This window comes from Telmatherina bonti (genome assembly GCF_933228915.1).
Source record: "Telmatherina bonti genome assembly, chromosome: 8".
NCBI lineage: Eukaryota > Metazoa > Chordata > Actinopteri > Atheriniformes > Telmatherinidae > Telmatherina > Telmatherina bonti.
In genome coordinates this window covers 13,143,132-13,169,403 of record NC_136626.1, presented here as the reverse complement: position 1 = coordinate 13,169,403, position 26,272 = coordinate 13,143,132, and the positions used below count along the sequence as shown (strand labels likewise).

Sequence of the window (26,272 nt, the reverse complement as noted above, 5' to 3'; positions counted from 1 at the left end):
ACCTAAGGAGGAGCCAACACTCAAAAAGGCACATAGTTAAAAATGACCCATTTAAAAAGATACACGTACAATGTGCAGAAGTTTTCATAATAATAACAATGAAAATAATCTCAAAGATTGGTCATAATTTATGATCAGAAGTTTGCTTGCAAACATTTTCCTTTGCATGTCCCTCACTTCCTGTCAGAGGCTTTTCGTCTGTTTTTTTTTTCAGTATTTTTTCAGCATCCATCATTCGAGACCTAATGACACATTTTTTTATGCCATTCAAGTGAAAACACTGTGAGGCTCATGGAAAACCTTTCAGCTTGCACTTCCCGAGGAAATCCATTGTGGATTTAGAGGCATGTTTTGGATCACGATCCTGCTGTGGAGTCTTTTTTCTTTTTTTTTTTTTAACTTAAGCAATTTCACAGATGGTGGGATGCTTAATTCAATAATAATTAAATGAATTTTTATCCCATGTCAGTGTTGTTTGTAAAACTGTCTGCAACAAGAGCTCATGCATCCTGGTTCTTAACAGAAGGAGACTTGTCATGTTATGAAATTCTGCACTCTTCCTTCTCCAAACGCTCTCACAACCTTTCCACTTTAAATGTTTGGAAACACAAATATTAATCTTTAATTAGAATTATTTTGGAAACCAGCACATTTCAGTATAATTTAAATGTTCAGAAAACCTTGGTTTTTAGGAAACGTTTGCATCTGTTTCAGAAATGTAAATAATTCCACATATTCCATGCTGCATGTGCCTTGGTTCATATATCCATCACGCGAGTCCCTCTCAGTCACTTTCAGTAAGTCATAAACATTGTGTGTGACGTTATACTGGACATACCCAGCTCACTCTGCCACCACCTGCCAGCAGACGTACAAACAAAAATATTTTTCTACCAGTTTACATCCAGACTTTCAGTCCTTGACCTTGGAAGTCCGCAGCTGGTTTTATTTTAAAAGTTGCTGTGACCCCAGAGGGCAATATTCACACATCAAAAGCTTTAGAAATCTATTTTCAGTGACATCTCAACACATGCCGAGCACTTGTTCAGTATACTGGGCCTCTGAGGCCATCAAAACTATTTCAGCCTATTAAAAAGGAGCAACAGAAAACAAACATGTCCGTCTTGGGAGTGGAGGTATTCTGCAGCCATTAACACGGGTTGCAGCATTCGTACGGCGTTGGTTCCTCTTCAGCTGGCGCAGAGCCGAGGCTTTGACCTTTTTGTTCCACTTTCTGAACTGATACTGTTTGGCTGTGAGAGCGCAGCCTTCCTCTCCGAGTGGCACACGATAACCTCTATCTCATATTATCACTTTTATTCCTCTATTTTCCAATACAGAAGTCTCTGAAAATGATATCCAGGATCTCCTCTGCTCCGACCCGTCCGGTGATCCTCCCCAGGCTGGTGAGAGCCAATCGGACACCCTCGGCTGCCAGAGCGAGGTCAGAGTCACGGTATCGCTGATACTGAGCCAGGGACGCCACACACTGCTGAAGATGGGCCCTGTGGCGAGCCTGGGTCAGGGTGGGAGCGCCAGAAAGAGGATCGCCACACCTAGAGAGGAAGTTCAGAGAACTAAATGAAGCGGAGCAACAGAAAACTCATTAAATTTTGTGCTTTTGTAGATGAAAACCAGTCCAAGAAAAGCAAACATTGGCCTGAAAAATATTTTATAAATCTATCGGCAGAATAAGAGTTCTACCAAAATTTACAGCTGCACAGGTAAAAACCCCGTCCGCATTAAACCTGGTCTGGACATAAAACCTGTTCTGTTTAGAAGACTGTCTTCTTTTTGGCACAACTGATGATAACTTACAGAGTTTTGACGATACTGTGCAGCACCGTAAGGAAGTCCTTCAATCCTTCATTAGTCTGACAAGAGATCAGAGACACGGGAGGAAGCACACAAACCCGTCTCAGCTCCCTGTCCAGCTTCTGTCTTTGAGTCTCGGGCAGCAGATCAGTCTTATTCAGTACGAGGAGGCACCTGTCTGCAAGAATAGCTGTGATAAATAAGCACTCAGGCACAAATGATTTGGATGACACGGAAACTTTCAGTCTCTGAGAAATTTGCATAAGTCATGATTTAACATCTTCAACAAAGATATGAAAAGCACGACTGTGTGTGTGTTGTTAGTTTATTACATCAGGGTTGTCTTGCATTATGATTAAACACAGCTGACTTTATTCATAAACAACTGTAAAATCACAAGTTTCAGTATCTTTTGTTGCAACTGTGTGGGAAATGTTTACTGGTCCTTTACCAGAGTGCAGAATGAGAGACCGCCAACAGGTATAACCTCCTGAAGCATGATATAATACCTGTCTCAGGTTGCTCCTGGGAGGCAAGCACACTCCTCAGGTGTTCCTGAAGGAAAGCAGCCGCTTGCTGTACGTCAGAGGGGACATAAGCTGCATCCACAACCACCAGTGTCAGATCCGCCTCCTGCATCCTGAAGTAATGAGAGAAGACTGAACTTTAAACCATAAAGGTCCAAACCATGAAAAATTATCAGATAAGTCCAATTTTTTGGGATATGAGGTCTTTATTTATCCATATAAGAAAATGCAAAATAAAAAAGTACCAAAAGGATATTCACCTTTCATTAGCATGTGATATGTAGGAATTTTTTGTTTAACTTTCTTCTTTCTGATGTCCATTAATGGTGCAGAAGACAAAAATCTGATCGTGTTCCACAGGTGTTTGAGCAGTTTTTACTATAAAGTGATGCAAAATGTCTCAGAAACTCTAAGTATCATACATGTCACGCTGGGTTCTCATGGGTTAACCCACAGACAACTGCTGACATTTTCATATAATCCTATTTTAATTTAATAATATCTTGGTTAAATTTTCTACTCCACAACCTATTTCACAGTTAGAGCTGAGAAAAACCGTTTTATTAAAGATGCAACTCACAGCAGTAAGATTAGTCAGAGCGCCAACGAGGCTCTTCATTTGTTTCAAACAGAAACAATGTAGTATTACTAAAGAATTTACTTGGAGATAACTTTAATCTATTACTCTACAGGAATTCACTTGAAATACTACCGTTTTGCCTCCATCCAAGTGTAGAGCAGCAGCAGGAAGGCAGTGGATGCTTGTACTCACCACGTCCTTCCTGTAGTGACCCAGGTCAAGAGCCTCTGCCCTGCTCCCTGCACACAAAGTTCCTATAGAACACAAAGTGCCCACCCTTCCTATAGAGCCACCAAGTCACCCAAATAACTCAAACAAACAGGAGTCAGATTATTTACACCAAAATCTGTGTTTGTGTAATCAAGCCTGGATTTGTATTTATCTTTTGATAAAGAGCTGAATGAAGTCTTTAGCAAACGTAAGACAGAGATAAGTGATTGTATCTGTATAAATCCTCTGAGTTCCACTGTCAGCACTTCTTTAGTCATATAACATTTAACGGTTGTGGCTGATTTTCTGTCCCTGCCAAGAGCACAAGTACTTTGGGAAATACTTGACATTTATGGTTTTGGCAATAAAATGGTCATATTTTCATCTGAGTGTTGGCTGCTATGCTTAAATTAAGAGATCTTAATGGTTAAAAGTACATTTTTGCATAAAGTTTTGCCATTTTTGTCTTTATATCCCATAATTACAAAATAAAATGCAGAAAGCTTGATTTTTTTTTTTTTTTTAAATCTGTGGATCAATAAATAACTTCTTTCCTCTGCTGAAACCCCAGAGTCATTATGTAATAAAACACATCCCGGTACATGGGAATGTTTATTCCAATAGAGTGCACGAGCCAGAGCGTCCACGCTGTTGCCTCTGTATTTGCCTGTCAAAGCAGCGATGACGAATGCTGCAAGTACAGCTGTTCCTCCCTGACGTAAACAGTGGACTCGGCGAGCGATCCCATACATGTCCAGTCTGTCAACCACACATGAAAAATCTCTTGATTGTAAAAACTCTCTGGAAAGGTGATTCTTCATTGCGCAACCTCCTGAGTGTGTTTGTCCCGTGTATTTATAACTGTCTCAGTAATAATATAAACTCCGCCAGTTACCTAGACATCACAGAAATGACTTATTTCTTCCGCTCTTTGTCTTCAAGAAATCGCTCTATTGGTCCCCGGACTAATTAGTAAATTGCACATGTGTGAACAGCAGCTGAGGCAGCAAAGTTTTTAAACAATTGTTAATTCCTCAAACTGGAACTTGAATTTTGTGCATTTTATCCAAATCTGCTTTAAACTCAAGACTACTGAACTCTTCTGTTTGAAAGATTGCAGCTTATGCAGATTTCACTCCACCCGAGACGATACAGTGGGATCAGTCATTTTAACAAAGGGACTGCAGCAGGGGGGGACTACACCACACTACATGGCAACCCCAGCGTCCAACTGGACTCGCAGCAGTCTGAACAGCACTTATCTACGTTGTCCCGCACTGCTTTGCTTTGGAGAAAAGCGTCTGCTAAATGACTGCAGAACAGAATCATAGTTTAGATTTTTCCCTTTTTATTTAATTAATTTAAGTTTGTTTTTAATGCTTCCTGCACAAAGCAGTAAGGCTTTTAATGTTTTTTTTTGGAAAGTACTTTTAATAGTCTTGTGGCTGAAATGTGCATTACTAATAAACTTGCCCTGCTTTGAAGTCAAACAGCCAGTCCTGAATCCTTCTGCATGTTGGTGTTTTTAAATCATATGAAATATCAAATGAAATTTGGAAAACTAAACATTTTTTTTAAAAAGAAAAGTCTTGTGTTTCTTCCTCCTGCTACCTTTCCCGAGCCCGGCGTACTCCTTCTTGCTCCACCAGGTCTTGGCTGTCTCTCAGGCCAGCTGTGTCACTCAGGACGACGGGGAAGCCGCCAATGTCCAGCGCTGTCTCCACTACATCTCTGGTGGTCCCAGCAATGGGAGACACAATGGCTGCAGGTCTCTGGCCTGAATGTATAAACAGTTCAAGCATCAACGCCATGGAGGTCTTTTAAATCCAAACACTTTGAAAAAGAAACATAAAAATAACAATAAAACAAACAAAGAATGTCCCTGATCTCTGTCTAACTCTGTAGATCAGGACTTATCCAACTCTGTCCAACAAGAGGCGAAGTGCTGCAGTTTTTCAGTGCTTTCCTGCTCCAACACACCTGACTCAAACATTGAAAACCTGCAGGACTGTGGGGACAGAGTTGGATTAACGTTGCTTTAGAGCTTTAGTGGGATCTTTAGGAGGAACTTCTTGCATCTTACAAGACTTCAGACTTCACAAATCTTCTGGGGACATCTTGCAACCTGATACCACAGAACACCTTCACAGGTTTGTATGTTTCAAATAAAAAAGTTCAGTTTTTTATAGTTTTCTTATCCTGTTAGGTTTAGCTTCATGCACCACTTCAATCACAGATGTCAAACTCCAGTCCTAGAGGGCCGGTATCCTGCAGGTTTTTTGTCTCCATGCTCCAACACACCTGACTGAAATTCATAAATAGTTTGACAAGAAGCTGCTGGATCCATTTGATTTGAATCTGCTGTGTTGGTGGAGAGAAACAACAAACACCTGTTGGATACCAGCCCTCCAGGACTGGAGTTTGACATCACTGACTTAGATGATGAGTGAAGCAGCCTCTCTTCTTATATGAAGGTATTTTTTTTTATTACCTCCATGATCTACGACTTCCTAAACTTGACATAGTTTGTTTTGTAGACAGACATAGATCTGTGTTTGTCCTCTTCCTGCCAACTAAACACTGTAAATTTCTCTAACTCATATTTAACATATATACAGTCATTTTGATTTGAACAGAAACCACTTCGTTTTGTCAGCCCGAAACTCCATCCAGAATGCAGTCTAAAGCACGTTTCGATCCTGTCTGTTTGTCTGGATCAAAATTAATCCTCTGAGAGTCCAAACAGGTTATGAAAGCAGCCTTCAGCAAAGTTTAATGTAAATAAATGAGTAAAATACTGAACTGAGTCAAACACACACACACACACACACACACACACACACACACACACACACACACATAAATATGCTTTAAGTTGTGACTCAGAAATGTTTGCTCTTTAGATAAATATAAATGCATATTGTATTATTTAATGTAAAATTCTGTCATTTTGTGCTGATAATCTCCTATGTGGGAATTTACCAGCTCTGTTTAAAGTATGACATTCTTCTGTGAACATTAAATAACATCTATAAAGACAATGTGTCCTTTTTCCCAATGCTGCAGGACAACAGGATCCCATTAAAAAACTGAAATATGTGCTTGTTCTTCTGATAGGAAGTTCTGGTGAAGCCCTGCCAAGCTTTGAGTGTGGAGAGTTTCTATGAACCGATTCTAAATTACTCAAGGAAACAATGTCCTAAACAAGCACAATGTTACAACATCGCACAAGTCTTGTTAAACTGACACCACTTGTGTATAATACACATGTTAAACTTGCATTAGTGGAGGTCTAAAAGTAAAATGCTAAACATTACAGAATATCTGTAATAAATTTTGTGCATTTACTTCAATTTATCAACATATTTTCTCATAAAAGATTTAATTCTTTATTCTCAATTGGAGATTTTTTTTTTGCACATCATGGCTATACAGTCATTTGGAGCCCAGGAATAATGAAAAAATAGCTTTAGCTTTAGTCAGTTATTGATAAGCAGGCTAAATTTGCTGTATAAATATGGGATTCAGCAAAATGCTCATTTCCATCTGTAGTCCCATGACAGAAAACACATAGCAGATGCAAAAATGTAAAGATCAGAGCAGCAGCTACGACATCACAGGACAAAGTTCACTTGTAGTAAAGCAAGTAGTCGATTACAACGCATCAAGCTACAACTAAAACTAACCAAATTCCAACTGACGCGCAAGATATTGTGATGAGATCCACCAAAATATAGATGGATTAACTGGCCATGAATTATAGTCAGTGCAGCAAGCGTTGTCATGGAGCAAAGCACATCCCGAATACTTGACAGATTAATCAAAACAAATGAATGTTAAATGACTTTCAACAAAGTCCTGTGTTGCATTTCTACTTGTTAAACTGTTATGTTTTATTTGAAGACAAAAGTGAATAATTATTCAAGCATTAATTATCATATTCTCAAAATATTCAGGATATGTCAATAAAAAAATCCAGATTTGCTGACAGAGAGCTCAAATGCGAGAAAACCACCATATATGACCCAAAACTGCAAGAAATAAAACAAATGAAAAACTGTAATATATATATATATATATATATATATATATATATATATATATATAATATTATTATTATATTATGTGATGTGAAAAAAGAAACCTTTTTCCCAAAGTTTGCACTTGATGGTGGTGTGTGCATGTGTGTGATTTTATTAGTGCTGCTTTCTGTGGCCCTTACAGAGTTTGTTGAGGAGGCTACTTTTCCCTGCATTTGTGGCTCCTGCGATGACCACCTGGACTCCACTGCGAAGCCGCTCACCTCTTCTCTTATCCTTTAAGTGAAGCTTAATCTGTGTTTGCAGAGCACACACTGAACTGTCCACTATTGAAATAGAAAGAGAGGGGGGAGGAGGGGGGGGGGGGGGGGGGGGGGGGGGGGGGCATTGGAGGAAACGGGATATGATATGATTTCATAGCGTTGTTTGTCTTGTAGTGAAACCTTCTTTGCTTCTGCATGTGACTACAAAGCATTTAATGCCTCGTAGAAATTTTTCTGCAGGGAAATTCTTCGTTAATTCTTAGAAATAGAGAATGTGCAATTTAATCCTGTTGCAAGAACCAAGAAGACATGATATAAATAGCTGTGTGTCTGCAGGTGGAAACGACAATGTTTACGCCAGTTTTGCTAATTTCGGAAACAAGTATATTATTACTTGCTGCTCTGAGGTACGAGCCAACATTCTGTGCCACCAAAACAAACAATCCTTTCTCAGCCTTTATTGTGTTGAAACTTCACAATGCTTCACCCTTCTGAAGAGCTCTCACAGTGCCAGACAGCGGGCGACAGGCTCGAGGGGGAAAATCCCTCGCATACTCAGGCACAGACACACACTTTGGGCAAGGATGGGAAACCTGCACATGGTGGGCCAGTATGGTGCTTCTGACAGCACTGTTCTAGCACAGGTTGTCTTTGAAGCCTATATGAATACTGTCCCTCTGGCATTCTCCCCGCACTTCCTCAGGAAATAGTTTTCAGAGCAGTTTCATGTCTATAGTTTCTCCCTGAAGTGCAGCAAAGCGGCCAGTTGGCCGGTTGATGATCCAAACAGGAAAAGTAGCCATACTCCTCTCCCCTTGGAGAGAAACGAAGCCTGTAGACCCCTCACCTCCCTGTAAAGCCCGAGGGATGACTGGCCTGTTGTTGTTCAGCACAGATGTCAGAGTGCATACACACCTTGGTCTAAGACTCCATCCTCGATGAGCTCATCCTCGCTGAAGTCAATGAAAGCCTCCACATGAGCCAGACACTGAGACACAAACACAGAAGGGAGAATTGGCTGAGCATAAAGTCGACTTTATACACATAAATGACCTGGTTTAGATGCCAGTCTCTGTAACTGAGATCTATATTTTTTTAACTGATACTGTGATGTTTATTTCTGTGTTGGTGTGTTATGAAGCAACAACACATAAATAAAACCCGGATGTAGCAGGATGGCTGCTCAGCATAAACTGCTCAGTGCACACACATCATCATGGAAGTAATAAGGTTTTACTGTAGCTTAAAAGAGAAAAATCATCAATACATTGCTAAAAATCACTGAAAACAGCTGCTTCTCGAATTTTATTTAAAAAAATGATGAAAATGTTTTTCTCACTAACACATGAGATGTTTTAATACAGTTGCATTGACAACTTCTTCATCTTTTAAGTTGATTACATAATGAATCATAATTATTTTATGCAACTAATGAGGAAAATGTTAATTAACAATACAAATGGTGATTCTGCACTGCTGAAGTCAACACTGTAAAGTTATCCATGCTTAGAACAAATAAAAAAAACACAAAAATAAACGGTAAAACATCTTTTTTATAATTACATAAATGTCACGTCTTGCAATTTATCCTAATCTAGACTACAGCGGAAGAAATGCTGAAATATTTCCACCACAACACTGATCAGTATCTTGACGAACTCTGCAGAATATAAACACAATAGTAGTATAGCTGCAGAAAAACAGGAAGCATTGGACCCCCATACTTTGCAACATTCACAAATGTGGGAAGCCAGCGGTTAAAACGCAGCATTGTTTGGGTGTCACGTGGACATTTGACCCCCGGCACCGTACAGATTACATACTTCTGATTAGCTGACGTTCTCAGAAATCTGCGTTTAAAATAATCTGCGTTGCTTCTAGGAAGCTGCTTGCAAACAGCTTAATAATGTTTCTCAAGGAAGAGCTCTTGGACCGGCTTCTGTGTTTAATGCCAAAATAGTTAGATGTCATTGAGTTCACCTGTGGTCGGTGAGCGAGCTGTGAGAAAATTAAGAGAAACTCAAAATATATGAGGATAAATAATACAAATACGAGACCACAAAACACACAGCAGCAACATGTGTGCAGAAAATCCTAAAACATGCAGACAGAGGGCTTTAATGATGAACATACATCTCTCAACCTTGGTAAATCAATCATTCCGCTCTTTAACTTTCTGTGGAGGTTTTTGGAGTACATGTGGCCACCATAGAGGGATCTACTGGCAGTCAATTATTAAAGCTGCAATTACCGTTAGGACTTCCTTATTTTTCTTTCCCTTAAAAACAACCTGAACACTGACCAGCTACATCCACAGTCTGCAGGACGCAGATGAGCGATAAGAAAAACAATTAAACTGGAAGTAAAGCTCATACATTTATTTTGTATCCATCCAAAAACAACCTAAATGGAGCCAGATGATAAGAAATGGGGATATAAAGCCACGGGTCTGAGTGAAGGTGGACGTGAAGAACTTAACTACAGACAAGACATCTGTTTTGATTCCCAATCAAAAACTCTCTCCAGGAAATAATCAGCTCCACAAAACGGCAGCGACTCACTGCTGATACCGGCACAGAAAAGAATTTCATTTAATTGTCGTGTTTTGTGACCTGAACTCTTAAGCCCTTTAAGTTAAAGTTTAACAGTGACAATGTAATAAAAATGATTCCATCCAACAGTATTCATGTGTTACAAAATAAAGCAAAATGTTCCTATTCGCTTAAAATCAAGCATTATAAATATGCATGGAGATATCTGCAGTAATACATATATTTACATATTTAAACAACAGTTAGTGGTGGCAGTAATATGCATGCACAAATTTGCATTTTGATCCTCAGTACTGAAGTGAGTTTTTTAAATGTGAGCGGTTGTCCCTCTGTGCAGGGCTGCACGGTGATGTGGTGGTTAGCGCCACAGCCTCTGAGCAAGAAGGTTGCTGGTTCTACCTGCAGCTGGAGGGGTTTGAACAGTGGCCTTTCTGTTTGGAGTTTGGTTCTCTCTGAAGCTTCCTCTCACCGTACAAACACGTGCATGTTGGGATAACTGGCCACTCTAAATTCTTCATAGGAGTGAATGCAAGTGTGTCAGCGCTGCGATGGACTGCCAACTTGTCCAGGGCTGCAGGCCCTGCAACCCTAAACTGGACTAAGCGCTGTAGTGTAGTGTCTGTATTAGACTAGAACCAGCTTCTCTTCTAACAGCAGCTGGGGTTGGATTTGAATTAGTATAGACAATGGATAGATGGATGAATGGAGTGGTGAATAGAAATACACGTGCTACACGTACGACAGCAACAGGAAAACAGGAAGTCTCCAATTACTTTCAAAGCAGCTGCAGAGATACCAAAAAGGAACAACTGCATTGTGTGGGAGCGAAACTGCTGAGGTCTGACCTGTAGCTCAGTACAAACAGGTTCTTTCCAAAGTCTCTTCAGGGAAAAGTGCAGGACAGCACAGCTTCTTTCTGCTTTCCAGCTCACAGTTACACAAAACAACGGAGACTTTTCATTTGACATAATGAGGATTATGAATGTTCTATGCAACATAAAGATCAAACAATGAAGTGTTTTCTTTTAGAGGCTTCTTCAGCTCAGCAGCAACAAGGACAGGTGCAAAAGATCTTCCTGTCCACTGCAATAACCTTAAATATTGTCCTTTTGTGCAGGTGTCAGGAGGACTCCTCCCATGAAGGGCTGCAGGGCATAATGTGATTAAGTTTCACACTGAATCTATTTAGCTGCATCCTTCAATATAGAATTGATAATGTCGCTCTTTTCATTTGATTTGATTTTAGTATAACATGCATTTTTCTGTAATAACATAGTAATGCACACTTAAATAGTTATTTTAATGAGTTTTACCCCTGATATCTTTAATAAGCCTGCATATCTTAGGTTCTCATTTTTTATGGTTATTTACTTTATCTATGTATCTCAAAGACCATAGACCATGTGCATGAATGATGCATGCCATGCCTATGCATTTTCCTACACACACACACATACATGAATCTTCAAAACAGAATTTGTTCTGGGATCGTGTGACAAATTTTTGGGGCAATTTAACACCTCAGTGATGTAGACAAAATGTAAACAAATGCAACCTTTTTTTCTCATCAGCTTTGGTCTTCTTTATTCCTTTCCACTTGTAGGTAATATAAACAACAGCAGATGGGGGTGAACAGTTTTGCATAATGCCTGTGAGAGTTTCTGCAAATGAAAAGCCTGGCAAAGAAACCATATTTTAGGTCCAATGTGTTCATCCTTGCAGATTTCTGCTTGCAGGTTCATCTGTCCTGTGTCCTGACCAGACAAACTTGGTCTTCTATAATTATTTAGGCTTCCATGTCCTGAACATAAACAACTGTTGGTTCAATTTTGTTACTTTTCTTCATTCGCTTTGTTCTGTTTGTGATTCCTGATTTTAAGATGACCAAATAAAAGAATTCAAATTTTTCTGTACTGCTGATTGTTTCCGTTTATATTCGGTAAACTCTTCTTGACTGTTGCTCTTATTGTCTATTAACTTGGATAACATCCAGGTGACTAATTCATCTAAAAACTGGAGGGTAGGTAGGCATAATTTCACAATACGTACGGTGTAAAATTTTAATAAAAGGAGTGCAGATGTATGGTTCTCCCTCTGCTTTTACACAGAGCTTTCATCATTAAACTACAAATAGGTTTAATGCATCTCCAAAAAAAAAAATATATATACAACCATCAGGATGAAAATTTCTGTCTACACCACAGAAGCCAGTGTTATCAGCAAACCCACCCGTTTCAGTTTGTGGCTCCAGTCTTGATAGAGACGTCCCAGTTCGCCTGACATCTGTCTGAGAGCTTGTCTCCGCTGGGCTTCTGTTTCTGCATGGATCAGATCTCCAAGTCCTTCCACCTTAAACAAGTACAACGGATATCAAAGCCATGTGCTTTCATTTTTTATTATTGGCATTTAAATACGCTGCATAGTTATTGGAATAATGTTTTAATTCACAGGAAGAGCATTTGAGAAATCAATTTCTTTTATAGTATGCAGGATCTGTTATTAAAAGAAAAGGTTATGTTTTTAAAGACCTAATGCTTTGGACAAATATGATGATGTCTCAATAGCCTCACCTGGTGTATTTTCCTGCCTCAAAGCTGTATAAACTGCATGTAAAATAAATTTTATAGTACTCATAATTATATTGATTACTTTGTTAAAATTTTTTTGCTCACTTAAGGAACATCTCTGCATTATATTTAATATTTTCAGACACATTTTTAAGCCTATTCATAAATTAATACTATATATTCTCTATACACTTCATTCAGACCTTCATAAATGCATGATTCAAGGCAGATAAAAAAAAAACCCTCATCTCCAGAGAATTGGTAGTTACATTTATGCATGAATCTTTGACAATCCAATCATTTAATTGCCACAGGGCAAGATATGTCAAAGGGCAAATTTTCACTGTTTATATTTCCCACATCTGAAAATCCTGATCTGCTTTGACCCCGTTTATTCCACATTCGCTTATAGACTGTTCTTATTCTGAGCAGGTCACGACACATGCTCCTTTGGACTTGCCTCAGTTAAACCCAGCTTCCCTGCATGAAAAGCCCTCCGCGTGAACTCTCCAGCTTCGGCAGGCCTCATGCCAGGCACGCTTCCTGCAAAACATGCATGCAAACAAAAAACACGAAAAAATGGCCAAACTTGTGCATGGATCATGCGCTCAACACCTACACACAAACAGTCAGGGATCAAACACCGGATCAGTATGCTGCATATGGTTCCCCACAAATAAATGCAGGCTCAGCTGCAGGTCATAGAGAGTAACACATGAATTGTTTTCTCAACCATTTATCAAATCTCGTTAGGACACAATGGTGAGCATAAACTCATTTGGGAAATGGGGGTCGTGTGCTAACAATAAATATAAATTCCCAGTGGCTGCTTATCGTGTTTCCAAGATTTAATTATTTCTGTTTAGATTAAAGATATTAGAATTATTCAAGATGTTAACATAATTAATGTGATGCCAGAACATTTACCTGTTCTTAAAAACATAAAATCATCCAGTACATTAACTGGTAGCAAGCGCTCTGCTATGTGCTGTGCAACACTGCCCTCTAGGACATCAAAAGGGGAACTGTTTCCTTATTAAAGGGCTATTGTGCATTTTAGAAACAGAGATACATGTCTCAGTTTTCTGTTTAAAGTCAGTGTGATGGTCTACCTCATGACTTAAATGGATAGAGTTTACAGCTTGAAAAGTTGAAGCTATAAAGACACATGTGCCAAAGACAGTGTACATTTTTGGCTCTGTCACGTTATATGAAGTTGGAAAACAATATCTGTGTGTTACCTAAAGCTTGTAAGACAGCAGTAATGACAGCAGGACCACCATGGATGTGTAACTCCACACAGTCTTCTCCTGTAAAACTATGAGGAGCTGATAACAAAGGGACAAAAATAACAATATGATAGGATATTCTTCACCAGTTGCATATGCTGAATATTTCCCTCGAAGCAACACTTATGGCTAAAATCAAATGCACCAAATCTAATCTAAGTACAAGCACGCGGCAGACAGGTAGGTAATGTTTAACCTACACCTTCCTTAAAGCACATAAAAATGTTAAAAGAAAGGGAAATTTCACAAATATTCTCTTCATCAGGATTCTATCTCTACTATTTTGACAATAATATAAATCTGCACAAAATGTTATTCTAATCGTGTTCCAGGGTAGTCTACCTGGAAACCACAGGACAAGTCCACGGTCTAAAACCTCTTTGGAACACGGGTCTGTGATGCTGCGCAACAGGGCTGTTCGCGGAGGAGGCAGGTGGTGCATGAGGCCGGTCATTCGCCTCAGGACTGTAGATGAACTGGAGCCGCTGACACGTACCACAGCCACACCGCATCTGCCATGACCTGATGATAATGCAAAGATGGTGTCAGCATCTGCAAGTCCAGTTGGGACTCCATCACAGGTGGACAAGAGTCGAGGATGGGAGGTTGTGTCCCTGGAGATGAAAAAAAAGAATCCCAACCTCAGATTACTGATTAGACTTACTAGACTTACTAGTAATGATCATATTTACATATCAATACTTTTGGTGTGGTCTTTCTTTGATGTATCTGGATTTTACAATGTACTATATGAATTTCTAACTGTGGAGGCTAAAATAAAACAGAAACTAGTAGTATTAAAGACAAATGAACTGCCATAAAATGATTAAACAGTCCAGCTATACAGCAATATACGAAATCATCTGGATAAATAATGGAGAAAAACAACAACTACATTAAATGTTTAGTGAACTAGCTTTATGTTTCTATTTATTTCAGAAGAAGAATAAAAAGGACGTGAATATAAAATGTCAGGACGAACCTTGTCCGAAGTGTCTGGACAGTAGCTCTCCATATCCCACGATAAACAGATGGACGTGGGAGCATAATTACAAAAACTAAACTAAAGCTAAATATTCATTGGCTGCCTGTCGTTCAGACTGATGTTACGTTTCACCTGTTTCCAACTGGGTTATTTTGGTACTATTTCCCTTCAGACCTACTCCCTCGATAGCCGAGAGTAATCTTGACGGGATTTTTAGTCTTCGGTTGTTTAAAACTATAAACATATTCAGTTGGACCTTCATTCACAAACTCACGCCGCTTGTAGCTGTATGTTGTTGCCACGCCTTCGCTGTGTTGGATTGGTTATCATGGGCACAAAGCAAGAAATTTCTGAAGTTTCATTTGTTCAGGACCTGCTAATCAAAGATAAGTCCCGCCTACTGTGCGTCATAAAATCTGCTCCGTAACACTAAACTCGCAATGTAACGGTTCCGTTGTCCATAAATATGATCGAAGTGCTAACCAACATAATAGGTCAAGAGTCAATTCCCCTAAAAAGGAAGTCTTGTATGTGTGTGTATATATATGTATGTATATATATATATATATATATATATATATATATATATATATATATATATATATATATATTGTATATAACACCTAATTACAGTAAGTGCAATGGTTAATTAAGACTGTACAATTATACATTTAACTCTATTAATGGTTTAATTTCAGTTGATTATTTCAAGCTTTTTTTTTTTATTGGGGAATCAAATTGTATTCAAATAGAACTGTTTTTGCTTAATATATGTTTGTTTAATTATAAATAATTGTGAATAATCCTTGTCTTCTATGTGCCATTTCGGGCATTACATATCCCAAATGGTCCTCTACATCTAACCAAACAATGCTGGTACTGCAGTTTTCATAGATAGATATACGAAAAAAAGCTCATTCTGAGAAAATAAAATATTTCTTTACACATTGCATCTTTAATTATATATTTATTCTAACATACATTTCAGGAAAGATTTTTACTTTTTTACCATCTTTTACTCCTTAAACACAGTACTTAGGCATATCAAAGAACATGTGCATACTATGGAGAAACAAGCATAATAGTAAAGCTTTTTGTAAATTACAATATGGCGTGACAAACATTCTCCAGAATAAAGCAAACAAATTTAGCAGAATTACAATCACTTTCATCACAGGGTTTGAATGTTGGAAGGCGATGAATGTTAGCACACTTTTTGTTATTGCTACCAATTCTAAACTGCTGTAAACAAATTAGCTCTCTTTGGTTTAGATTTGTCTTTAGCCTCTTGTTCTAAAATGAACAGTGCTGTAATCATCATGACCCACATACTGCACAAGCATGCATTTAGCAGAACTCAGAGTATAGACTACATGTGCACTGATGTGTGTCTTCCCCACAGCAGCACCTTGCAGCTGTCAACCCAGAGGGTGGTGAGTAAGCACAATTTCTGCTCACACATGAGGTGCTCCTGAACTGTTAGCCATATGAGGGGAAGGGCTGGCAACCTGCTTGTGTAGCTGCACAGAGAGATACAGCATCTAGGAGGGACAACCAAGAAGAGAGATTGCAGAATAAACATGGCCTGAGGCTTGGGGGCAATCTTTAACCTGGGACCTCAATAATTTAGAGGCTGCTCTGCTTGTTCACATAGCGTGACAGCTGCCACCTCACAGCTGTTGAGTACCAACAATACACTGAGCAAGACCATTGTTAATCAGGCCATGGATCTGATTACACATGAAATTCTCTTTATCAAAGGACATTTACGTATTCGCTCAGACATGCACATCTCACACACAGCCTGGCTGTGAAAGTGCACTAATGTTCTGGCAGATCATCATCTCAATGTAAACCGTGCATGTTTGTTTTGAAGAAAGTGTTTGTTTAAGGTGGAGGCTGCCCTTAACACAGGCATACTGGGAACAAAGAGGATGACACAATTTGCCGTGTAAATACCCTTTATGCTTACAGTTTGTTCATGTTGAATGACAGCAGATTAAGTTGCATCTCATGCAAACACTGTAAAGATGCTGAACATGCAATGGCTTGACTGAAGAGTGACATCGCATGTACCTATACCTGTACATCAATGAAAATTTAATCTACAGGGATATTTTTGAATGAATAAATAAGTTATGGCCTATTTAATCTTCAAGGACAGGATGGTGCAGTCATGTTCCCAGAAGAATAAATCCCTGCTAGACTGCAGATTTCTGTCTGTGGATTGTCATTATCCAAATTTGGAGTGTTAACACAAAAAGTAAAAGAATGGAAACCAGTTTCATGATAATTTCAAGGGTAATTTTGCAGATTAAGTAATGCTTTCACATTGTAACCCATATTAGATCCCCCCCCCCTCCCCACTTTTGCCTTAATGTAGCTAAGTAACATCTATTCCTGGCATCTCGTTGAAGCCTGGCTGCCTGCAGAGGTCACTGAGACATGGATATCAAGGTCATGCATGTTTAAAATTACCATTAAGACCATAAAATGCTGCTAGGGAATTCAGTGGGTTTGTAGTAACAGCTACCATACAAGACTTCACACCTGGATTGTGCATGAGGGAGTTCTTCAGAGAGCCTTGCAATTTGCTACTATAGACACTACTTAATTATCACCATACTATGGTTAAACGTTGTAGGGTGACTGATTGTGTGTGGTGTGTGTGTGTGTGTGTGTGTGTGTGCATATGTCTGTCACCCCCCCTCCCCCCGCTCTTTGTCCCTCCTCTTGTCGTCGGAGGGGCGCTCTCCATCCACCGCGCATCCTGCTCCAGAGTACCACCAGGATGATCCGCCGCTACGCCGACAACCTTCACTTCACTTTCATTCTCATCTAACCCTTCTTCTTTCAGACACCCACCGGCCGCCCTGCTACACCCATGCTTTGCCCTCCTCCTGAGATGCGATATCACAGCACAATTTCCTGGAGAATATCTTCTTCTTGCGTAGCTCCTCGCTAATAGAGAGCATGCCCGACACCGGGACGGCAGCGGCCGGCGCTGTCGCCACGGCGGCGGCCGCCGGTGGTGCGACCACCTCCGGCGACGGCTCCGAGAGCTCCCGGCATCGACACCGACCACAGCAGGGAGACGCGGAGAGGCCAGACCCAAACGCAGCCCCCCAACAAAGCTCCTCGGGAGTACTGGGTGAGTCCAGACTGGCTGCTTTGTTTGCGGTTTGGCGTCAGAGGAGCGGACAGGTGGACGTCATGTATTGCGCACCATCACTGTCCACGCAGCTCTTTTGTCTCCGCGAGGGCTCCAAAAAAAAAAAAAAAAAAAAAAATCCATTTACACACCTGTAGATGATGACTGTAGTGCTGCATGTTCACGTGGTAGCCGCTTTGCCAAATCATTGATATTATATGGTGTGCTCATGAAAATGGCTTTATTATCACCATCCCAGAGGTTTGTTTTGACCTTATTGCTTCAGTGTGACCACTTGGCCAATCTCCAGCCTGAAGCTTATTATCACTGTCTCATGGTATCTTATGTGCTGTTTGTTCTGCTGTAGGGCCTGTGAATTCTAAGGGGGTGTCATTAAATTATCATTGGCTTCTAGTTTCTTTATTTTACTGAATGAGTTTCCAGTCTGTCAGTCATTTTTTCCTTGTAAACAAACGTTTCAAACACCCAGAATATTAAATCTCTGATTCTCTGCTGTGGTGGACTACACTACAATGTAAAGCTAGATTTCAGGCTACTGGATAGTCTGCAGAGCAGGTGCATGTATTGTTATTTTAATGAGTATTAGGCCATAAATTCCTGTTGGAGTGAGTGTGTGTGGTATGCTATTCCTATGTTTGAGACAGTTAAATTATATTTAGCTGGTCTGTACAGAAAGCAGACTGAACATGCTTTGTGTTTACAGTCTATATGACATGGACAGTAGGTTTAATTAGGCCACATCACTGTTGTTTCTTTGCAAGATTTTTAAAGGAGGCTATTTTTGGATCAGAACACAATACTAGCTCCTGTAGGGAGCCTCAGCTGCCAAGGAGGATTGTTTTCCTGCATGCAGGTTGCAGAGGCAGCCCCTGTGCTGCCTGCAAGGACTGCTGCAGAGTGATGCAGTGGAGCTGTGGGCTGTCAGCACAAGCGATTTTTTCCACACTTGGTGGAGGTAACCTGAGCAGGCAGTGGCTGACTGGAAGAGCTGACTGATGTCATCCTTCTGAGAGGGTGCGTGAATGGGTCACAGACATGCTGGGGAGTCAGTGGAGCGAAGATTAGTTCAAATTTGCTGTGACTTCATTAGCTAGAGGCAGTCGTGGGGCAAAAGGCAGGACTGGAATCCTGGGAGTCTGAATATGTCATGATAGAGGCAAAACTAAATTTATTCATAGGATAATACCTTAATAGACAGAAATTTAGAGTCTCTATCTGGCAAATTTCAATCTTTTTTCTGTTGTAGATAAAATGGTATCATGTATTCAGTGAAATACCGTCTATATCTTCATAATGTCTCCTTTTTGATGAGATATGGTCAAAATGTGAACTCAGAGGTTTCGGCCTCGTGCATATATACAAATGTAAAAATAAGGAGTTTGCTTTGTTTTCCTTAAAGGAAGGAAGAGTTTTCAGTGGGGTTTTGTGTTTCTAAATAAAAAATTAGAACAGCTTTAATTAATTAATATGTATAATCCAGTTATCATTCTCAGAATTGTTTTCCAAGGACAAAACCCAAGGAAACCAGAGAACATGAAGTCATACAGGTCAGACGAATACAGCAGATCAGGGAGGCATGATCTGGAAGGAATACTAAAGATCTGATCATGATTTTGTGTTCAGAGTCGGTTTAGATATAACAGATAACAAACTGCATCCATCCTTTCTCTGCTTCAGGGCACGGTGTTTATGATTTACTTTTTTATAAACACAAATTTAGATATTTTTTAAAGACAGTTATTGTCATGATTTAACATGTTTTCCCTTCCCTGATGAATGTAGAGTTTAAACAATTCATAAATATTTTTTTCCTTTGTTTATTCCCATTTTACACATATTTATTCCTAGTTTTATGGAGACAGATTTGCTTGCAGGAGTTTTCTTGAAGATATAAAATTAAAAGACCAGTCATAAAAAAGGATTATAATGAAATATAAATCAGAGAAAGCTAATAGCCGCTGTGTGTTTCAGGGATTCCTCTTTATAGTTTAGCAGCCAGACACTAAGGAGGACTATCTGCTTAGTTGTATGTTGATATTAAATCTGAAGGTTTTTCTCCTCGTTTTTTTCTTTTAGAGCGGGGAAAAATATAATCTAACCAATACAGCAGGGATGGTAAATGACCGATTGACACGGACTATATCCATCCCAGACCATCAAAAACTTAAAAAGTATACAATCAAATGTTTAAAAGACTGACTGTCTGGTTTCACTGCAACCTCCTGCTCCTGTCATCTTGGATTATTAGCGAACAGTTTTGGTACTCCGGTGGGATTATAATATCACATAACTGCCCTCACACATGTCAGTGTCACTAGCCAGCACAGTGGCGGGGCAGGCAGGGGGACTTCTCCATGCAGCCGAGACTTTGGTGGCAGTCTGGAAGGATTTTCTCCTCCAGAGGCTTGGATGCTCATTGTCTCCATACCTCCTCCATATTTTCCTAATCCCTCCACAGTAGACCGCAATGACTTTGATCCTCTCAGCCGTCTTCCTTTGTAGCTCCAACACACACAAGCCTGCATTTCAAGGATTAATTAAGCGCTCGTCCTTAGAAAATGCAACGTAAAAGTCGCACCAATTAGATTGTGTTCCCTCGGAGGCCGGCATTGATAAGATTCTGTGTTGCAGAAATTAGGTCATGTATTTTCTGGTTGCCCAATCCGCCTGCACAGTTGTGCAGGACATACGGTGAGATTCAGCCTTGCTCTGGAAAAGGATGCGTTGTTAATGGGTTGCAGCCAGAAGTGACGAGTCTCTTCGTAAAATTTCCAAAAATCTGATCTAGTTTCGAGTGAAATAAATTTTATTGTCTACTTATATCTTACATTTTATCTTTAATGATTCAATGATTCTTCTGCTCAGCTCAGCTTCCTTTATCAGGAAAACCTCTTCTTTATAATCATCCTTTAATCATCACTTTGCATTTTGGAATCTATATTATCACCAGTGGTGTAGTAGTCCCTTAAGAAGTGGGTATACTCTCAATTCTTCCTCCTATTTGTAAGAAATAGAAAAAAAAGTACCCTAGAAAAAGCGACATCTAAGACTACTCTATTTAGTTCACCCCAGAAAATCCATCAGTATATTTGCTCATTGTCACATCATTTCTGCTCTTTGGTTTCATGGAAGAATAGTTATGAAATGACTAAATCAATACTGACACATAGACTGGTGAGAAACAGACTCATAGACATATATCTTTATTATGTCTATGTTCAGGCTAAAGTTAATGCAGCTGATGGCTAACTGCACCAGTGTAGCATTAGTAAGCTCAGCTGAGCTGCTGGTTGACATAGGTACATATAGGGACGTTTGTAATTGTAAAAGCAGCGTCACAGGGGGTTTAGAAGTGGGTATACTCAATGCTGACTGAAAAAGAAGTGGGTATACTCTGCATACCCGCGCATACCCGCGCATACCCGCGCATACCCGCGCATACCTGCGCATACCCGCGTATACCTGCGTATACCTGCGTATACCCTGGACTGCATCACTGAATATCACCTCATCTGGGTTTTGTTTGTTCTGCTTTACAGTAAAGATCAGGTCATACACACTGAAGTCAGTTATCTGGTTTTGTGTTTTGAATGAGTCCAAAGCTGAAGTAAAACCTGTTTCTCAGCTCTACTGTGGTCTGGACACACAGCTCTTTTCCACTGGTGTTTTTTTTTTTTAGGTCCCTCCATGTAAACTTACGTAACTCCATCCTTCATAATCGGCGTTAAAAAATGCTCTTCACAGTCTGCAAAATGCATGAGGAAAATGTATTAAGCAGGGATCTGCACTTTCAGCTCAGGCATCGCTCTCTCTGCCCTTCTCTGCGTCTTAAGGAAGTTAAACGTCTCAGCTTTGCCTCAGACAGACTTAGTCGGGTTCAGTGTCACACTGGTTTCTGTAAATACAGCAGTGTGAGGTTCGTATTGAGAGGGGAAAAGCGTCACTCGGAATTTTGTGAAAGCGGAGCTGTTTTTCCCAGCAGCAGGCAGGCCGTGCTACTGGTTTGTCCCCTCCCACAGCTTCATAAATGAAGGGGCTGATGAATGATATGCAGTGTGATATAGTGCCAGCAGCATGTTGTGCCTAATGATTCTCAACTCAATGCCTCTCTTTGCATCTGCGTCTCATCACATGATCAACAGAAACATTTCCTCTTCTTCCTCTCTTCTCTCCTGTCAAAGCTGAGATGTGCTTTGGCTGCATTAGGAGGAGGAAAATTGCCTCTTTGCGGGATGACCCTCCTGCTGGTCAGTAGTTTCATCTGAGGGGGTCAAACACACAATTGGCAGATTACTTTGGTGACTTTGATGAGGCATGGTGATTCAGACTTGAATTAAACAGATTATCACAATTACTGTAACATTAAAAAGCTGCCTCTTTACTTTGCTTGGATTCATATTTATTAGTAGCAGCTGCTTTTAAAATGAGGCCATTAAAGCAGAGGCGGTGCCTGTTAGATGATGGTAAACAGTGCTGCAGTATCGTAACAATAATTTTCATTGATCATCTGTAGACGACGTAGATGTGCGTTAGAGCAGCCGTGGTCTGTTTGTGGGTATGGCAGCGCTAGCTTATCTGCATCAAACTTCTGCTTCTGTTTCCAGAAACATAAATATGATCTGATCTTAGTGCCAGCCTGACCTTACCAGGCAGAGACGATGATCTGACCGTTGTCTTCATCACTGTTAAAGTTCAGTGTTTCTTCTCTCTGTTGCAGCTGTTTAGTCACAGCGGGCTGTCAACTCCATTTTTTTTCTGTTCCACGCAACGTTCAGCTCGAAACAATTTCAATGAAATCCAGATTTTTATTTAGTTAAAAACATTTTTCTCTTGTTTCCATCCAGCATGATGATTTTTGTTTCTCTTCTTTTTGCTTCTCTTCTATAGCTATTTTTTCCCCTTTTGGCGACAACTTTGCTGCTGATTAAAACCATAAACGCACATTCTTCTAATGGCACAATCAAGCAAAGTCTATTTGCTTTGCTTCAAGCCAGTTAATGTAGATGTGTTTGATATGCTTTTAAAGTTTTTACTAAGCAGCGTCTAATGACACACCTATTAGTGCAGATTTCTGTCATTTCATGGCTAAAAACAAATTGGTGCAGAAAATGGGAGCTACACAAGAATCAGATTATTCAGGTCAACTCTCCATTCAGCAGCTCAAAATGCCTTTTTGTGACCAACGTCTTGCTGGTTAATTTTTACAAAAGCACAATTAGCCCTTGACTACTTTCCTTGTACTATCCGACAAGAAGTTGCATCCTTTTGTAACCTTTTAGATATGCAGATATGCTTTGGGAAGTTCCAACCTCCCTGAGTTGTGATAAACCATCTGTCTTGCCAGCAGTGATTCAGCTGGCCTACATTCGCAGGTTTTTAGTGGCTTAAATCATATCACCCATAATGCCTCTTTGCCTCCAGTCAACAAACTTTTAAATCCTTATTCATGCCCTCCAGAAGTTTACACATTTACATTAATATCCATGAAGATTATCAAACTCTGTGCAGAAATAAAAATGTGAGCCAGAAAGCTTCGAGTATTTCAAAACACAGGAAGAAGATTTACTTGTTTTGCCGATCTCTCGCTTTCATAGCATGTCACAGACCTTATCAGTGAGTTTAGGCTCTTTTCTGTGATCAAAGCAGCGACCAGCCTTTTGTTCTGCTACTTATTTTGCATTACTGGGAGGAAAAAGTAGGATTGAGGTGAGCTTGGTCTCCTTGCCTTTTACCCTCTGTGACTGAACTGATGAGGCTTGGGCTTGATGTGTCTTAGTTGCTAAGCACAGAACAATGACCATGGTGAAGAATGCTGTTTTTAGCCTTGGTCGTAGGGAATTGCTCCACATTAACTGCTCTGCCATCCTGAAAAAAGGAAAAAAAAAACTGCTAAAGGGTCAAGAAAGTGTTACATATGAAGGAGTGACACTTTTTCTCCCATAGCTCATAAATAAAGATTTTCTCCGTGTCCATGTTCCAAACACAGACGACCAGTAGAAAGCACAGTGTGTAATGTCGGTCTTTGTTCTTTTTCACTTGGCCACTTCTAGATTTGTTTGGATTTGTCCGTTCTCACCATTTTCATCTGTAATGGCCCAATTTTAAACTTAAACCTCAGTAAAAAAGCAGCATTATCTGTTTGATGGCATGTTTGGCCTTCCTGTGACACTGATGCATATTTTAGCGCTGTTGCTTTTCTCTTTCTAATTTAGCTGCTTTTCACCCAGATCGTCTGTCATGTTTTACTGCTTTTTATTTTTTTGCTATTGATGGAAACACAGAGTAGTTTAGTGCGTATGAGGAAGAGAAATCAGTGCTCGTTATTGTCCACCCTTTGTCACAATTAGAAAAAGGTTTATTTGTGGGGAGAAAACCAACACTTTCAGCTTTCCTAAAAGCATAAAGCCCACAGCTGTAGATGACGGATAAAAGCTTGACTGTGTGCGCTTCTCTGTGAGATCCCTCCTCCGTCAATACTCAGTTTGAATCGTCCCTTTTCAGGTCCTCAATTTAAATTAGTTTGTCTTGTTGATATATATAATAGATGCAGCAGAATCACTTCCCCCTAAAGAATTCATTTTTGTCCTTCGAAGATGCAACATCTGCCACCAGGACATTGCATTATTTTTATAGATCTGTCCTTGTTTCTGATGTCAGAGCTGTTAACCTTCAGAAACCCTCCACAGAGCCAAAGATCAACCACATCATTAGTGCTAAGAGGACACTTTGAGGTATTGCATCAAGAATCAGGAATGCATAAAATCGATGTAAAAATGCATAAAATTTATGAAAAAGTATAAAATGAGAGCAAATGAAATCCATGTTAATATAAGGTATTAAAAGACAGTTTTTCTGAAATATGAACCATATGACAGGCATGAAATAAAAAGCAATGGAAGACTTGAGGAAATTGCATCTCTTAAGTGAGAGAAATCATATTGTGTCTGCTCGACACTGAAACTACTTGATGTTCACATTTAAAGCGTCTCTTCTTCCACAGCTTCTTTTATTTTATCTTAATACATTTGTTCTGTTTGGAGAGTTGGAGAGGTTCTGGTATTTAAAGTGAAGATGTGGAGTTCATATTTGACTGTGTAGTATGGGGTTTTGACTCTTAGTAGTTGGTTTGACGTGATCTGTAACTACTAAGTAGTTAGGAACTTTTACTCCTTGGGCAAAAAAAAAAAAAAAAGTTGACAACTTGATTTAATTAAACAAATCTTTGAGCTGACAAGTTATTTAACCCCAACTGATGCACTGAGTTGCCTCTCATTTCCTAAACAGCCATGTTGAAAGATGCATCGCGTGGCTGTGGACAAGATGTCAGTCTGTTTAAGAAGAGTCAGGTCATTTCCATGTATCATGCAAAGAAAACAGCTAAGGAGATGTCTGAAACTACTAAAAGTATGTTTAGAACCGTCTAACGCATTATTACAAACAGGAAGGACTGGAAGGATAGTGGCGAACCATTGTTTTGTGTGTTTGTAAAAACATCCTGAATGATGGTGACAAAGAGAACAACTCCAGGCTGTTCCATAGTGAAAGTAAGAACATTTCCACACACACAATGTGATTAAAAACTAATGGATTGGGATTGAGAGGCTGTGTAACCTCAAGAAAACCAAAAATCTGGGATAACAGGAGAAAAAAAAGCTTTGTTTTACGAGGGAGCATCAAGAACAGACTCTGGATGGAGGAAATGGAAGAAGGTCATTTGGTTTGATGAGTCCAGATTTACTCTGTTCCAGAGAGATGGGAGCATCAGAGGAGAGGCAGATGATGTGAGACAGCCATGATGCATAAGGCGTACTGTACAAGCCGAGGGAGGGGTGGGGACGGACAAGCTAATATCTGGGGTTGCTGTAGTTGGCTAGGTCTCAGTTCCAAGATGACAATGCCAGGACTCATTTGGTTCAGCTGGTGAAAAGGTGGTTCAGGGAGCATTGGACATCATTTTCACACATGGATTATCACCAAAAGGTTTAGACCTTATAAAATGGCATAAGATCTTAACACAACGCTGGATGGAAATAAATCTTGTGAGACTACAGAGGCTTATTGAAACAAGGCTACAGCGAATGCTGCTGTAATCAAAGCTAAAGATGTTTACTTCCACCGTTGTTTTGTTCTTTTAAAACTTGTATTTATATTTTATGTTTTAATGGCACTATGGGAGGAAGCTCTTCCATTCTTATGACAACTAATGCAATGACAATGAAGATATTTTATTCTATTCCAACAAAATATAAGACTGTTACACTTTTTCTTTTTT

The 26,272-nt window shown here is 39.7% G+C and overlaps 2 protein-coding genes across 3 annotated transcripts in view; one reads left to right on the top strand and one right to left on the bottom strand.

Annotated features, from left to right (window-relative positions):
* Nucleotides 1–192: 192 nt before the first annotated feature.
* Nucleotides 193–15,096, bottom strand: gtpbp3 (GTP binding protein 3, mitochondrial). Its single transcript, XM_079244458.1, has 11 exons — nt 14,826–15,096; nt 14,186–14,457; nt 13,796–13,882; nt 13,015–13,097; nt 12,217–12,336; nt 8,351–8,423; nt 7,355–7,498; nt 4,744–4,909; nt 2,325–2,455; nt 1,819–1,993; nt 193–1,556 (listed from the first exon to the last, which is right to left on the bottom strand). The coding sequence occupies exons 1-11, from the start codon at nt 14,888–14,890 to the stop codon at nt 1,325–1,327; spliced, it is 1,548 nt and encodes a 515-aa protein (XP_079100584.1). The 5' UTR covers nt 14,891–15,096; the 3' UTR covers nt 193–1,324.
* Nucleotides 15,097–17,631: 2,535 nt separating this feature from the next.
* ano8b (anoctamin 8b) overlaps nt 17,632–26,272 on the top strand; it is a 43,265-nt gene continuing 34,624 nt past the window's right edge. For both annotated transcript variants that reach the window (XM_079244800.1, XM_079244799.1), the window contains exon 1: nt 17,632–17,979. In XM_079244800.1, coding sequence (XP_079100926.1) covers nt 17,802–17,979 — 178 coding nt within the window. In that variant the 5' untranslated portion in view covers nt 17,632–17,801. The remainder of the gene's footprint in view (nt 17,980–26,272) is intronic.

Coding starts and splice junctions, on each gene's coding strand:
- gtpbp3 (XM_079244458.1), bottom strand. CDS start 14,890: ATGCTCCCACGTCCATCTGTTTATCGTGGGATATGGAGAGCTACTGTC. Junction 2,456..4,743: donor GTACGCCGGGCTCGGGAAAG/GTAGCAGGAGGA, acceptor TCATTACTTCAG/GATGCAGGAGGCGGATCTGA. Junction 1,994..2,324: donor CCAGGAGCAACCTGAGACAG/GTATTATATCAT, acceptor CTATTCTTGCAG/ACAGGTGCCTCCTCGTACTG.